We start from the raw sequence: 17,786 nt of genomic DNA on the forward strand, positions 1-17,786 counted from the left end.
CGTTTTTGTGTCATTTTTTGTTTTAATTCCAATCATCTCAGCGTGTGCAAAGGTTACTGAAGATAAGTAAGGGCGATATAATATAGACCTTTTATTCCGAAGGTTGGTGCGTATACTGCAATGTGTGAACGTTATCCACAATAACCATATTGCATGGAACTAAAGTGAGAGAGTTTGTTTTGACGACGTATTAAAAAGTATTCCAGATATATCGTGACGTTTCAGCTTAATGTGTTTGGAAAGCCCGAAGTTATGCAGGCATTGGACGCTTAGCACTGATTTGAAACCAACGAGGGCAGCATGGTGCTAACAAACCTCGAGCCATAATCGGGGATAACCGGGATTCGAACCCTATATCATACACACATGATGTGGGAAGTAATTCTGCAGACGAATTGCGGAGCCACCTATCACCAATGCCCCGAATGGAACTTATAGAACGCTTTAACATGTGTAATAAGTGTTGTGAAACCTTCGTTGTTGGTTTATAACATCTAAATAGAACGAAAGCACTGCCGGTGTTTAGAGTCACTGATAAAGGTCAGAAGGTTTGACTATATGATAAAATCTATTTTAGGTTATTCCACATCTATGTCCAGTGTCCATACAGTCCAATACAATATGCTCTTTGTTTACTTAAAAGTGCAGGGTTCGATTCCCCAAATAGAAATAACATGTGAAGCCCGTGTTGCTCTTGTCTGCATGACAGTAGTGATGTTTGAGCTATCATGTAAACAGTGACACATTCGATAAATATATTTATCACCACCCTTGCACACCGCTCTTCGTAAATAAACAGATGGCCCAAGAGATAATCATAGTTTACTTTAAGACCAATGTCCCAGTAACAAGAATCAATTGCCATTCGTCCTGGCACTACACCAAGCATGAAACCACAAACCGTATTCCACCAACTGGTTATTATCACTAGTTAATTTGGATGATGCTGTAGTTATGGGACAATCGTTACAGCGACTCGGACTCTAGGGGCCCCCTATCGGTACGTACTACCATCTGAATTTAAGCAAAGATTAATAACAGACATTATTGTCGGAGTGAACAGCTTACCAACGTCGGGCTATTTCATTTGTGCATTTCAGAAGAAAGTTATTTCACCAGACACACCAGACAATTGACCCTTTTTCGTGGCAGCAGTTTAACAGCAATTTGGATTGATGTCTGAAGAATAACAATATTGTATAAGAAGGATTGCTACAGCTACCTCGCATTTGAAAGCCTTAAATATCAACTCACATTACACTTCAGTGTGTTAACAAGGTGTCTGTTTCGCCGACAGGGATGTAACAGTACTTTGCCTTGCGTTGGTGTAACACATTTCACAATCAATAAACTAGCTAACATGAATATACGTTTTATGGACTGGAGGCCACCAACGTAAAAAGACTATCTTGTCTGAAGATGCCGTGTTTGTTATTGGCATTTTTTGTAGTTTTTCTTTTGACGCTACTGGAAGATGGTATAGTATGTGGCGAGTGCTTGACACCACGAATATCGATTTAAGCTGCGACATTCCGGTTTCGGATTATTGTGGTTTACGCAGCAACAATAAAATGAACGCCAGGAGGCTGGAGGATATGGTTTCAGAGTTTCGACTTAGATGTTTTTTGACAGTATAAGTGAAACAGTTCACTTACATTTGCGGCAAAGACTTATAGTGATACAGTAAAGGTTAAATACACCATTAATTAATAAAGGCATGTTTGCAGTAGGGAAAGAGCACATGCAAAAAGGTAGTTTCTTATATTTCTTACTTATAAGATTTGGTAATTATTGGAAATCATGTGAATAACGTTTCTAGTTATATATGAAACTGAGATTTCTGCCAGATGTTCCTTCCGTTTGGATGTTGATTTGTAATGTTTGTCAAAACTCAATTTTAGGAGGTTCCTTATTGGTAATCATCAACTCATTTTTAGCTTAAGGTTGAATGTTGACTTTGATGAACGGTAGAAACTGTCAAGATTGTGGTTACTAATGATTATTGACTCTATTGTACCACATATTCCGTTGAGGTTTCTTTTTCATATGAACACATGACTTGCATTTGCATGTGTTTGTGAGGACGCCACCGGTATAGCAGAATACGCTCAGCTGTTCGACAACACCTGGAATCATACCTCATAAAAACATGTTAATGTTATAGTCGGGCTCGTACAAAGGACGAGCAGACAGTTTCATGATTATGGTAATGGTTCTGTCGCTGTTTGGTTCAAACAAGGACTATTGGGTAATCATTATTCAACCAAGATCTGTCTTGTAATGTGCATAACCAATGCATAGTCATAAGTTGGTTCTTTAATAGTGTATCTGTCTTTATATCAACAAACCATACCCATATGTGATAACGATAACCAATTCAGTCCTTCAAATATTCTATGAACATGTCATGTAGTACGTTCTGATACTAGTGGTTGTAGAGATTTTGTTGGCTCCTGGTACAGTTCTGAATGGCTCCTCCTAATTGTCTATTCCCTTTATGGGAAATTCTATATTCATGGTTACTTTACGTTACCACACCTACGTTACGCAGCACAACAATTACACGGTAATGAACCCAAATCACGTTCTCTATGTTAGTAAATTCATTACACAGCCATTATAGTAAACTGACAGTGACGAAGAATAGTTGAAATAAGAATGTTACGTTATAGCGAACGTCATGTCCGTACCAGAACAAGAGGTATATATTTATTTGACCACCATGCCAATATTCGATCAGGCAGTGCTTCGTGACATAACAGACGTTAAGAGTTAACCAATAAGTCTCGACTTTCCCCTGGAAGTAGATTGGTGACAGCGAGACGATGCCCTGAGATGAAATCTGTTCTAATTAAACTATATATACTCAAGACATGACACAACGCAATCACAAACCTCACAATATATATCCACAGCCAGCGTGGAGTAGTGGGAGAGTGTCTGCCCGGAATGCGGTAGGATTTTGCTTTCATCCCCTGACCTTAAAAATCATACAAAGTGACGTTAAGAATGGCACTTGCTGTTGCCCTGTCCGGCGCTGTGTGGGATTGAAGTCAGACCTGGCACACTTCAAGTCAATATTATGTATCTGATTGGGGAAGCTATTACTGCATGTTATCTCAGAGGGCCAGCACAATAAAACCCGACATACGCCTCGCCTACTACAAACAGGACACGCACGTTCATGCACGTCGCCATAAAAGTGCAATTATCCTGAACGCGACCTAAAACCTCTGTTAACCTGCCATTTACCTGTGTATCCACTGCAAATGCGCAGCTTATTCAGACAAAACCTGGAGGTCCCGGTAAATGTTCTGAGTGTATATTTACCATTGTAAATCTGAAATGCTATCTGTTTTTCTTGTTTAATTTTCAGCGGAAAACGGGATTTGTCTGGCATCAGACATGTATGTCATATTGGATTACGGTCAGTGTCTGTCTACAAACACATGCCTCGTTAATATTTGAAAACAGGTCAATTTCTCCGTCTAATAGCATGGACGCCAGACAAAAACACATTATTACATACACACTGGTCATTAAGGTTGTGAAAAGGAGGCTCATCACAGATTTTGGTACGATTACATCTAAATGGCCTAACACTGTGACAAAGTTTTGAAATTTTTAATGATTACAGTTGGCATTATTATCGATGTTTGAAAGAGACAGTGTTGCCTGTCTTATCAACTGTGTACCACGGTCCTTGAGAAACGTAATAGTATCATACTCTATTTCAACCACAAGATGACGTGATGTCAAAGCGGGGTTAAGTCCAACTATCTCACTCTCAGTTTACCCCATTTTATGTGATTTGAAGTAGAACAGCCATTTAACTTTTGCACAAAGATGTAGTCGCACTACAATGAAATTTACATGAGCTTCAGTCTTTGCGATAATCTCTGGGGTATCTTCAACAGTTGTTTTAAATATTAACTGTGAACTCAGCCTATTTTATAGCTCCAGCTTCAATTATACCTTCTGACTTTGCTATAGCTTCAGCTTAACTGTTCTATAGCCTATTCTATAGCTTCAGCCTCTATTATAACTTCAGACTTTGCTATAGCTTCAGTTTTACTGTAAACCCATCCCATAATATAGCTCCAGCCTCTATAATAACTTCAGACTTTACTATAGTTTCAGCTTTACTGTAAGCTCAACTTATTCTATAGCTCCAGCCTCTATTATAACTTCAGACTTTGCTATAGTTTCAGCTTTACTGTAAACTCAACTCATTCAATAGCTCCAGCCTCTATTATAACTTCGGACGTTGCTACAGCTTCAGCTTTACTGTAAACTCAGCCCACCCAAAAACGTCCGCCCATAAACCTTTGGCACGTTGATTGGCACTGGCACTATTCGTGCTGGCACTGGCACTATTCGTGTTGGCACTGGCACTATTCGTGCTGGCACTGGCACAATTCGTGCTGGCACTGGCACTATTCGTGCTGGCACTGGCACTATTCGTGCTGGTGCTGGCACTGGCACTATTCTTGCTGGCAATGGCACTATTCGTGCTGGCACTGGCACTATTCGTGCTGGCACTGGCACTATTCGTGCTGGCACTGGCACCAGTCGTGCTGGTGCTGGCACTGGCACTATTCGTGCTGGCACTGGCACCATTCGTGCTGGCACTGGCACTATTCGTGCTGGCACTGGCACTATTCGTGCTGGTGCTGGCACTATTCTTGCTGGCAATGGCACTATTCGTGCTGGCACTGGCACTATTCGTGCTGGCACTGGCACTATTCGTGCTGGCACTGGCACCATTCGTGCTGGTGCTGGCACTGGCACTATTCGTGCTGGCACTGGCACCATTCGTGCTGGCACTGCGGAATTGGGTCACTGTCATCGTGCATCTATTTCCATCTTCGATTCCTTAAGTAATTGATACTCTGCCATGCTCACTCACATACGACGACAGTTAAATGTTCATGTCGGGTGGTGATGACACATTATCTATTCATGTGTTGGTAAGCATATGCACCACCCAGCAGTAATTGGTGGCATACTGTGTGTTCCATAACGTTAGTGTTCAGTTTGGACAATGCTTAATAGAGCAGATACTAGTAAATTATGACATACATTAAATGTTAAACTATAAGCAACAAAATTGTCATCAAAATATAACAATATTGCGTTATGGTCACTACAGACTGACCCGACGAACAAACCACGAAAATAGGGGAGATAACTGCATGCTAAGGAGCAATAAAGCCTTGAAGCGTGATATGTCAGAATAAAGTTCAATCTGTTTATTTATTCATACACGAGATCGAAGTAAACATCCAGGTCACTGACTTCGTTTTACTAGCATGACCTTGTTTATCCACGATACGATCTTGGCACATCGATCACATACGGAACAAAGAATATTTAAGCAAATAGAACAACTTTACATTGCTCAATATCTTTTAGAAATAACTTATAAAGAATAATGTCATTGATAACATTGATTTCTGAGTGGCAAGAAATAATTGAGATGCTAAATCATTACAAACAACCCTCGAAGTGTAAAATAACTCTTATGGTAACTTGTTGCTTTAAGACTAATATTAAGTATAGCAATGGGTTAAAATGCAGAAAATGAATCCTTTGTTTTCAATATACAAAAAAACAAACGTTAGCAAATTACTACCGGCTTTCTAATAAGATGCTGTTGAAGGCATCTAGACCTTCTTCATTGATAACAACCCCCCATCCCTTCTTCAGTCTTGACCCGAAGTAGCTTATTCTATAGCTCCAGCCTCTATAATAACTTCAGACTTTACTATAGTTTCAGCTTTACTGTAAACTCAACTTATTCTATAGCGCCAGCCTCTATTATAACTTCAGACGTTGCTACAGCTTCAGCTTTACTGTAAACTCAACCCACCCAAAAACGTCCGCCCATAAGCCTTTGAGCACGTTGATTGGCACTGGCACTATTCGTGCTGGCACTGGCACTATTCGTGTTGGCACTGGCACTATTCGTGCTGGCACTGGCACTATTCGTGCTGGCATTGACACAATTCGTGCTAGCACTGGCACTATTCCTGCTGGCACTGGCACTATTCCTGCTGGCACTGGCACTATTCCTGCTGGCACTGGCACCATTCGTGCTGGCACTGCGGAATTACTCAATTACTGCTGGGTGGTGCATATGCTTACCAACACATGAATAGATAATGTGTCATCACCACCCGAAATGAACATTTAACTGTCGTCGTATGTGAGTGAGCATGGTAGAGTATCAATTACTGTAATTAATTGTAGTAATTTACCTAGCCAATTTGTTGAGTCCAACGATATCCCTTAATTGGTCAGCGTCAATTTATTTTTCAAATCACTCATTCCAACTATGTTGAACGAACCTACTGAAGAAATAGCTAAACAAGTATGATGGTGCAGTTTATATACTATTGTTGTCACAGTGTAGACTGCACATAACAAAACAGCTGAGGACCTCAAATCAACCGGTTTGATGACTACATCCAGATGTTCATCCAGAGTGTATGTTTTCAAGAAGAATGGATAAACGGGTTCGCAATTCACAGAAACACTGAGTAATACATTTTACACACGCGGCTCCCAAGCGCGGCTCCGAGGTTTCGGAAAAGGGCGAGCACTTAAAGTACAATAATGCCGAAATACATACTTGGGAAACAAAACTGCGTTTCTTGAAGATTTTTTTAAATGTTAAGGTCCGTACCCCACAACCTCCCATCCCCACCCAATTCGCATCCCTGCTCCGAAATGTAAACGATCCAAAATGAGTGGATGACACAACCACTGTTCCCTGGTTACAAAGTTGTGAAAAGAAACACAAACATTGACAGACAGCACAGGAGTTGAAATATGAAATTTAAATTGAATGTTTAAAAGTTTGTTACTCCTGCTGTGTTCATTTTCAACCCAATTAAACACCAGTAAACTCAAAGTCGTTAGAAGACTACTGGCGTTTCGAGATTAGTGTTTCCAAACCGTCACGCCACGATGAACAAGGCCATGGTTGCAATTACCTTTGAGTGTATTTGGAATCGTCGTACCTGCATGTATTTTCGCGTTTAATGGAAAACTGTCATTATTTGCTTTCTTGCGTAGCGTTTCTCCATCTGCAGAGAAATTCCGAACGTTACAGAACAAGATATCACATCACAGAGAAAAAATTGAAACAGTCAAGATGCTTCAGCAAGCTTTCAATGTTAAGTGAAAATTGGGTAATAATGACTTCCACGTTCAATCACTTGTTCCCAGTGGTAAGAAAAAACAACCCAATAGTCACCAGCACTTCTCAACATTAACATTAAATGGCGCCACGGGTTCCCAAACTGATTCCAAAAGCAATGAAATTGATTTCCTTTGCGTCGTCAATAACAGATGCATTTTCTTCAGACTATTGTATAATATTCAGAAGATTGACCCACTGTGTTTCAGTGTAGAGCTAGGTCATCTGTATAATTAAATGCTCAGAATTGAGTTGTTAACTTGAAGTACTTAATCTAGAGTGGTTAAATCTACAGGTAACATGCATGTACACGCAACACTTCATTGAAAACAAAGTGGATTTAATTTATCTCTTTCTTCCATGACAAGATTCAACTCTTTCGTGCTAGCAAAGGAATTGGTTTATTCCACAGGTTATTTGAACAGGATGCATTTTTATCGATCTTAATTGATGATAGCTTTTCAAGAAAGTTTGGTGTTGTATTTGATCAAACGCTGTCTGCTTACATCCCCGTACTTTACTCACATATATGTCAGGCGTAGAGCGCGGGCAGAAGGGCCAATCTGAATTTGATTTCGAAAAATACTGAAAATTAAGCCATGATGAGTTCATTGCAAAGCAAACAATGTGACGTCACGACTGGATATAGAAAATGCAAAGCTGTCTGTAGTCCCTTGTAGTAGTAGATGCACTTAAGAAAGTAGTTTCCTATACATGTACAAAGTAACATTCGCGGTGATATGGATATTTGATCCACTTCTTCAATCTGAGCTGGTTAGTGTGATTTGAAACATCTGATTAACGTATTTTTCAAAATTCATGCTAGAATAATGATTATTTGTTAGTTTGGTCGGTAAACCCTGACACAGATTTTTCGACCAACATATAGTTCCTTAGTGTGCCACATGACAGTGCGAACCAATCAAAGACCGCACGCCAAGCATGCTCACAGAACATTTGGCCTCAGACACACGACATCGCAATATAAAAAAATTATAATACAAACTAATCCATTGTAGCTTAAAAGATTTACGCATGCTAAATTACGTTTCTGAAACGAGTTTAGCCCTTTATGAATCATGAGTCATTGTATCCCTTGTCGAATCATTCCCGACTGTTAATAATCTCAATTATCGGAAGTTTGCCCCTGAATTATTAAAACTTAATTAACCTGTTTTTCAATTACTTATACATTGTTTAAGATTACATATTAGAATGTTGTTACATTGAATCAATTTTCGAAACTTTTATTCGTTTGCATTAAACAAATCACAAATTGTCTTTTTATTTACTTTCAGGGGGTTTATTCTAGTGTTCTTTATAATCCTCGTAAATTTTGTACCAGTATGAAAATTAATTATTTTTTAATGTCTAAACGAATTATTTCCAAAAACGGGTACCCGTTTTCACATAAACGATATTATTATGATAAGATTGCAATACATTTCTGTGGAGATATTCTCTCGGAAACGAAATGAAAATTGGTTTAAAGTCGCGTATGTAATTGGACAAGACAATGTAACATGATGGCTAACTGCTTCGTGATTGGCCCCAGGGTTCGACAAGTAATCTAGTTTACAGAACATGGGAACAGAGAGGAGAAATTAACATTTCATTAGCAAAAAGTGATTCTTCAACAGAGGCCTCTTGTGAAGAAAGTGACGCACGTTGTGTGGATAGTATAACCTTGGCAAAGTGAGTACAGAAGAACCTGCTGATGTGGAAATGAATCCTTTACACGCAGACTGGTTTTTGCAATTACGGACTGTTTGATGAGACTATGGACTAAAAGTGAACATCAACTGTGTTCCTAATTCCTGGGGTGCTCGCGGCATATCAATAATAGAATACATGTAATAGTAGCATAGTACAAGTATTAGTGCCAGGTTCCTGTGATGACCAGTGCACAGTGGGTGACTACTTCAATTTGTCTTCCCTTCACTAATTCGTTAGCAGCGCTGACCAAGCCGGGCTAACCTTACACTGAAAACGCATGGGGAAGACTTGTAGACAGTGAGCCAGTGCAGCCTCCACCTTTGGGGTACGTCCGCACTTGTATATTGATTGTACCTATATTGTTTCTTTAATCCATGCTACATCAATTGTCATATCCTGAAGTATACGCCTCATGATTAAGGTGAATGTATGCGATATGTGAAGGTCTTATCACAGCAAGCATACAGGCCAGTCATGGTGGTACAGTGTAATCTTGAAGGAGTGTATGTGTGGTTGGGAGGAGGGTCCCTTATGTGTTATCAACACCCCCACATCACACTAATTCTGAATCTAAAAAATTATATCACGTGTTTCAGTGTAGATACTAAGAATGGTGTCAAGCAAACGCTTTATCATCTTGCTTGATAACGGTGTTCCAGTAAAGTACGGTTATAACGACTACTAATTTTAGTTCGTTAAAACCGTAGTTCGTTACAAGAATATATACAGCATAACTAAAGCAAGTAGTCTGGACCAAAAAAGTAAGTTCGTCATATCCGTCAGTTCGTTATAAGCGTGTTCATTATAACCGTAGTTTACTGTAGTTTCTACACCGAAACGTCGCATTCGTTGTAATAAAGGATAGTGCATGGTGTTTACTTTCGTTAACTTCAATCGTGTTAGTTCCTGCCTGAACAAAAGTTGCTATTTCAGACCAACAATCACTACAAAATATTTGGTAATGTCAGACATTCGGTTGTAAAAGACAAACTTTAAATGATGCGGAAACAGCGAACAGCTTGGTTCCATCTCTACGTGTCACAAGTTGTCAGAGCGCACATTGGGCCGGGAATCAGCGTACGAATCGTCAGTTTCGACAGTCTGGACTGTCGTTTATATCATTTCAAAAAGATATTTCCGTGGGAAGAAAAGATTACGCATTACTAACTAAATTTGTTGGTTTCTCCCTTAACACGTCGGATGAAGGTCAAGACTGCGGGAGCAATCGACGTATCGTTTGCGTGATGTGTGAGAAGAACATTCTGCTATGTCGTCACGCTGTAAACGTAACGATGAACTATGCCCAGTGGTTGTGTGTGTATAGTATTTAGTGGATGCCAACATTGGGATTCTCACATAGTAACTTTGTGGCGAGTCAAACCCTCCGTGTCTTGGGCGTGACAAGCAAACGCTTTAACCACATGGCTACCCTTTACTATGCAAATGTATGACGTATAGATATGTTTTGTAAAAGAAAAATACCAATCAATTTCAAAATAATCATTAAAGATTTACGATGAAAATAGATAACAAGTTTTGTATATGGCTCATATATGAACTTGGAAAGACTGCCAATTAGTCAAGTGTATACAATAAAGATAAATGTGATCAATTTAGTGGACATAAATTGAATACTGAAATACATCACTGGAGTAAATTTGCTTTGTACACGTTTTCAAAATGCATTACAATATAAACTTTCAAACTTAAAAAATGACCATTTACTGAAATCGAATTGATGTTAGACATTTGAACTGAAGTAGAATGATTTAAAGAGCCTGACTTTTCCCCATGACAACCAGCAAATCCGTTGGACACTCACATGACAGTGCATGGCTGTATTGACTTTTCTCTGATAATTTAGTCTTCACATTGCGTGAGCATGAACGAAGTGTGTATTGAATCATTGCCACATGCCGTGAATGTATTCCTAGGCATATACTGTGCACACATTAGAAGCACTGATATAAATGGTTCAGGCGTAAAACACTGGTACACTCTCTGTGTAGTTGAGTCCAAGACATGTACTGTATTCATTCAGTCAGATTTGACATACACTCTACGTGTATTTTAATCATATACATGCATTCATATTGGAATCATCGAGATATATTGTACACGCATTAAAGCATCGACATGTAATGTGTGTGTATTTGAATCATGAACATTAATTTTTGTTTAAGAAGTGGATGACTCTGTATTTGCTTCACAAGGACGCTTTGAAAGAAATATAATTCGCATATATAATTTTTGTGCCATTATTCTTGAGACAGGTACTTTGATACGTTGCTCGGTAAAGGTATACATGGTAAGATGAGTACACGATTAAGAGGCATAAAAATGAAGAAGAAGAAATCAGCGACACCAAGCCCTTGGACGATTGCAAGTTGGACAAACCGCCCGGCAAGTAGTCAATACATTTCAAGTTCACATAAGGACCATATACAGGCTCCAGCAACGGTACCAGACCACCAACATTACAGATGACTGACCACATAGTGGAACACCAAGGGTCACCACCCGACGTCAGAATCGTCAAATTGTGCAACAGCATCTTCAAGATCGCTTTGTTACTGCTGCGGAAACTGCTCGACAGACCATGGAGACACACCAGCGACACATATGTGCGGACATCGTGCGTCGACGATTGACGATCAGACACCTCCACTGTCTCAGGCCACACCGAGGACCCATTCTGACACCATGTCATCGCTGGGATCGTCTTCAGTGGGCAACACAGCACCAACATTGGCGCCAGCAGCAGTGGAGAAGAGTCCTCTTCTCAGACGAGGGCCGTTACTGTATATCATCAGCAGATAAAAGAGAGAGAGTCTGGCGACGCCGTGGAAAACGTTATTCAGATGTTTGTGTTGAATTGGTCTTGTACAGAGGGTCGGCTCTGTGGTCTTCCAGAACATCGGTCCATGGAGAGGCAACGGTGTCAAAGTAGCTCTGTACATTGATCAAGTCTTGAGACCCCACGACATACCTCATTTGGCACGTCGCCGCAACCAAGAGTTTCAGCATGATAACGGCCGTGCCCACACTGCGAGAGCAACAAGAGAATTTCTCTAGCTTAATGGCATGAGAACAATGCAGTGGCCTGTCCTCAGGCCCGATTTAAATCCCATTGAGCACCTGTGGGACGATATTCAAAGACGGCTGAATGACGTCCGACCAAGACCGACAACTGCAGCTGAACTGCGTCAGGCGTTCCTCAAAGTGTGGGCTCAAGTGCCTATGGCCTTCATCAACCGCCTCATCCATTCCATGTATCGACGTTGCACGGCAGTCATCAATGCACATGGCGGACACACGAGATACTGACTTGTGATGCCATTTTCTCACAGACTAGTGTTGTTTCACTTTAAGAACATTTGACACTTTAATTTCAACCTTGATGATCAGTTTTGCCAAGTTTCATCTTTTTAATATGCCTCAAAGTATGTTTAAAGTGTTTGGACAAATAAGGTTTCTCATATATCTATCCATGGTGACGTTTCTTTTGCGGTTCTGTATATTTGCTTATACAAAGTGTGTAGATAGTTTTGTAAATTTAGAGAAAATATAAATATTCGATATAAATATTGTCAAAGTGGGAAGTATTTGTAAATACTATCAATACAAAATTTGTTGATTTCGGGAAAAGGTGGACAGATAATTATTTATGAGAAATGATTATTCGGTCAAGAAAGTAGTATTAGTCTCTAAATATCTTGGTTTAACAATTTCATGTCGAAACATATTTACAAATATGTGAAGTACTTTCAAGGCAAGCAGATAAAGAAGTGTATTCAGCTGAATAGTTTATTAACAAATTTAGAAATATACCTGCTAAATAACTGTTTAAGAAAGCCAATACTGATGTATTATAGAATACCACAAAATCCATAAAACATCTGTAAATTTGGACTGGTAACCATATAAGGAATTTTAGCATAACGCGGGAGGTACCCAATAATATGATACTCTGGCCGATGTTACATGCTTCTCATTGATTTGCATCTGCGTGGACATCCCAGGATGTTGGAACTATAATTATGTTCTTCAAAATGTTTACGCAACGATGTAAAAATACAACGTATGTATAACAAAGACTGGTCAACTGATAGCAGATGTTGAGAATCGCTACCTGCCTTTTCCATGTTTAAGATGGATGAAATACCAGAGGTGTATTTAACTAGTCATTCTGTACGCAGATATTGAACAATGTTCAGATGTGGAATACATACCCTCAATATACAGTTATACAGACATTCCAATGAGCATAGTTTAATATTGAAGTGTCTTTACTGCAGATAATACCAGGGAAATAAATACCGTTTGTTGTTTATATGTCCATCATATAAAGATATAAATCAAATACCTACCTGACGTAGCCAACACAAAGAAAAATGTGTTCAATTAATGGGCGGCAATAATAGCCACATTCTTCTCAGACTTGCATTTTTGTGAAAGAAAATGATAAATTGAATATTAATATAATTCGAAATGCAATATACAAACGTTCCTCCACGATATATGTCCCTCAAATAAAATGTCATTATCCTCATGACCGAAAAACATCAGTCTGTTTGTTTGTCATTCTCAGTGCCTTGGAGACAACAAATGATGCACCTTTGAATATCAAAGTTCGTTTGTCTCAGTAGAATGCCCTAATAAGTTCCAGATGAATACCATTGGTAACATTATCAAATATATGGCTGACCAGACTGTGTGATATGTTGTGGGTACTACTTAGAACCAAACTAAATTACTCGAGGGGGTACGTCTCAGGCACCGTAATTCATTTGTCAGCGTTTCGTGATCGTCGGACCGAATTCCAGATGCTCCTGATTATGTTTTTATGTCAGATGGCACCATTATACCTATGCCCGTCCAGCCTGCTTCCTCCCACGTCAATCTGACACGCCTTGATATATAAAATACCGTTCAAAATAACTCACTTTTTCCATCTACAGCTGTCTCAAGACAACAACAGACAAATTCCTCTCAGACTTTTTATGACCCAACATGTGTAATCTTCCCCGTTCAGTATAAGGGAGAAGGGGTGGGGGAGTTTCCATTATTTTGCAGATGCAAAATCAGATATGTCAATAATCTTGAACGCGACGTTAACTCTGATTTCGCCTAGCTCACCTCTGACTCCTCCCAGTTAAAACAAATATATTTAACTACAAATTGACAACAAAGGTAGATTCCCTTGAACTGAATGAATTCATTGTTTAAATACTTCATTTGCACATTCGTTTGAAACTAAACCCCACGAGTAGTGCATAATCCGAGAAGCTCCACTTTCCCATCTCTACTTGAGATTCCCCGTTGACTCAAATTAGATACACAAAAGGAGAGTAATCTTATCAATGCCGTCAATGCCGGGATTCTCCGTCAAACTCCGAGGTATTCAACGTAAGCCTTGGCATACAAATAAATCGGGAATTTAAACTATGAAAGGCCGTTAATCGAAGGTTTCAGTGACAGGATTTGTGAAGAGGACTTTTATTGGGCACGAACATTGCTGAAACAATCTTTCAGCGGAAATTGGCATCTAACCAGGGAGTTAACATCAAACAGTACTCACTTGTAAGGGTCGTTTGAACGTTTCTCGACAACGTTTCATTGATACCAAGCACAGTAACAATAAATACAACGGTTATTAGGACCAACTTCTTCTATGTGTTAGTGTCAGTGGAAGATCCAGAGAAAACTTACTTTCTCTACCCTTGAGCATGTTTGATTTCGAAGTAATTGCTCACGTAATTCAAAACAACAAATTATGACAAAAATATCCACGCTGACACGAAAGGCATTGACAGGATTCAATGGTAATGTATTTCTGGTACGAGTTCTTCAACACATTTGCATATAGATCAATGGAACTCTAGTTTCTGAAACCATGGCTCTTTCATCATTGACTGTGCATAAACTAACTGAATTATTATTTGAACACCACTTCGCAATATTCTTTTCTCCTTTTATTCACCTTCGTGATAGAATAATTTCACACAAAACGTGTGACGCCGTACGGAAGGAAGGAAGGAAGGCGTACGGAAGGCTAACAAATGTAATCTTCTGCCCTGGCGTCATGTTTTGTTTATTTGTTTGCTTGTTTGTTGTTTAACGCCGTACTCAGCAATATTCTAGCTGAATGACGGCGGACTGTAAATAATCCAGTCTTGACCAGACAATCCAGCTACTGGTAACATGGGCATCGATCTACGCAATTGGGATACGATGACATGCGTCAACCAAATCAGCGATCCCGTTAGTCGCCTCTTACAACAAATACGGTTTGCTGAAGACCAATTGTAACCCGGATCTTGACGGAGCGAAATGGAAGAAAACATATGGAATCAGCATTTTTTATAGTATATTTACTGACATCAAGGCTAATAATTAATCGTTTCTGAACACGACATTTGTGATTTCTTTATTTTGTTGCTCCTTTCCTGATCAGGTCTATGCTTGTTCAATATTGCCGATATTCATGTGATTGATAAATTAGCACATGTTGGTGCAAAATGAATTGTATACTTGCCCCGGGATTGTATTTCATAACCTGAGTGTTCTTATAGCTAATCATAGAGGTTTTAAAAGTCCTTTAGTTACGGTTTTCAACACAATTGTTGTTCAAACATTAGATGCTGAGGCTCTTTGAAGGTTGGTCATGATTTAAATAGGTTAGTCCCTTGTCCGCGCTGACTCAAACTAACCATTTCAACGATTAGACTCCAGGCCCTCGTGTTCTAACTTATATCCTGTTGCTATTTTCGTAATTTATCAGTTACCTTATCCATGTACAGCATTTTGCAAGGCTGACACTCTTGTTTCACGGTGAACACATGGGAGACGGTAAGACGTCTTGTTACGCTTTAACACAAATGTCATACTTAAATTTCTAAAGCAGTAAGGGACAACATTGGGCGGTGGGTGGCCTGGTGGTTAAAGCGTTAGTACGTTACCCCGAAGACCGGGTTTGAATCCCCACGTGAAAACAATATATGAGTGAAAATATATCCATTTCGTCAAAACATTTCCCTGGGTAGTAGTCCCCTGTGGTGGTGTTGATAAGGTTGTTTCAGTTCGGTTGAATGTTTCTAAAAACAATAATACGTTTGATACTTGACGTTGGGACCATAACATAACAACCCACAAAACAGTCCTCTCTTCACCCCTTTGTGGTTAACGGCCAGACCATTTTATTATGGAATACATGGATTACTAGGATTCACTAGAATTAATAAATAGGAAAATGGAAATAACACAAGGAAATCATCACTATAAAGCAATACTCTGACTAACAAGACAACATTGCAGTTACGGGTGTTGACAATTTACCATAACACATATGTCTGACTGCCTTACTCCTGGTCCTGTTATATACATATTGAAGGTCATGTATGAAGATTATATGTATGAACGCCAGTGTTGTTTATGGAAACAATCGCGTATCAAAAGTACATTTTGTTTTTCTTTGTTATGTTCTTTGTGAAGAAATAATTGACACAAAAAGGTACAGCTCTGTGGATAATTATACATTTTTCGAAACATTTCATCACACGAATATTGATTGCCATTCATGTCACATCCAGGACATTGGCGGACCACCACAGACTGCCACTGACGTTACTTATTATATCTGTCAACTGTTCTGGGTTTTTTAATAAGTGCATTCGTCAATACAGCAAATAATTATTACAGAATTACATGTAATTCAAGATAATATTTATTAACTTCATACATATAAATAACATCTGTCACCAAGAGGCTTCATATACATTTACGATGCAGGTCCAGATGGTGGCAGTATAGTTTCCATGTTCCGCGTGTATCGTCAGTCTAGCTCTAAACGTTGTTATTAGTTACAATATCAAACATTGTCTTATGGAAACAGTTTATTGCTACTTTCCTGATACATAATTATATATGGAACAAAGGATGGGGCATCTTCCAATTAAATTTACAAGAGGTGCCAATACACATCAGCTTTGCCCCCTTTAAAACTGACGAGAAGAAAGAGGAGAGGAGGAGGTGCGGAATAAATGCTTACCCTTTTCGCGAGCATCTGGTGTTACAAGCGCCGTCAATATAATTCGTTTATGATTCCAGTTTTCAGAACATTGTTTTTTATAACTGAATTGACTGACAACTGATTTTCCGTCGTACTATCACTGACATCCCGCACGATGACACCGAGGCTGTGACGTCACCAACTCACGTTAGATTCTCTGTTATTATGTTAGCTGAGAAATACTTCCGGTTTAGCTTTTTTAACCAATCAGAAACCGTATCCAATCAAATGCATGTAAACTGTACAACAGCCAGTGGGCTTAGCATCTCCATCTCCGTTTCAAATAGCGCAAATAATGCCTGATGGCATGAACGGTCCACTGAACATTTCCCGGCTTCAGTCATAAGAAGGATACCTTGTTGAATTGTCAGATGTGAGAAGAATGCCTTATTGGATTCTGGTTCAACAGGATTTTACCATCCGGGCGAGTGATTACATTTGGCGATAACATCCTCTAATCCATGTAAACTGAATCCGGATTCCATTTCCCGGTAATTCAATGACATCGGAACCGTCACAAGATTCAAAAGGTTCGACGTGATTTTATTATAACTGTGTCTTTACCACAATACGTTTTTCTTTTTACGCCGTTAAGGTATCTTCAATTTGAATGCCCACATGTAGTTCTGAACTACAGCAGCCCACTGGTAGACTTACCGAGTAATTTCCCTTGGGTGCAATATACGCCTTCTGTCGAGGTTATGCTTAAGAATGAGTGGACTGAGATCGTTTAAACATCCACTGAGACCAACGGCTGCATACATGTAGAATATGGTTTCAAACGACCTCTTATGG

The 17,786-nt window shown here is 39.4% G+C and overlaps 2 protein-coding genes across 5 annotated transcripts in view; both read right to left on the reverse strand.

The window, feature by feature from the left end:
- Positions 1-17,786, reverse strand: part of LOC139450159 (glycine receptor subunit alpha-2-like) — an 86,243-nt gene that overhangs the window by 60,044 nt on the left and 8,413 nt on the right. The window contains exon 1 of one of the 4 annotated variants that reach the window (XM_071231829.1): positions 16,971-17,064. The exons of the other annotated variants lie outside the window; for them this stretch is intronic. The gene's annotated coding sequence lies outside the window, so the exon portion shown is untranslated. Of the gene's footprint in view, positions 1-16,970; positions 17,065-17,786 lie in introns of those variants that run through there. 4 annotated transcript variants of the gene reach the window in all.
- LOC139450311 (sericin-2-like) lies at positions 4,271-4,849 on the reverse strand. Its single transcript, XM_071231989.1, has one exon. The coding sequence runs from the start codon at positions 4,847-4,849 to the stop codon at positions 4,271-4,273; it is 579 nt and encodes a 192-aa protein (XP_071088090.1).

This window comes from Haliotis cracherodii, unplaced genomic scaffold (genome assembly GCF_022045235.1).
Source record: "Haliotis cracherodii isolate W230 unplaced genomic scaffold, xgHalCrac1.p SCAF_8, whole genome shotgun sequence".
NCBI classification, from domain to species: domain Eukaryota; kingdom Metazoa; phylum Mollusca; class Gastropoda; order Lepetellida; family Haliotidae; genus Haliotis; species Haliotis cracherodii.

What these genes read in the sequence shown, in the direction of transcription:
- LOC139450311 (XM_071231989.1), bottom strand. Translation starts at nt 4,849, where the DNA reads ATGACAGTGACCCAATTCCGCAGTGCCAGCACGAATGGTGCCAGTGCC.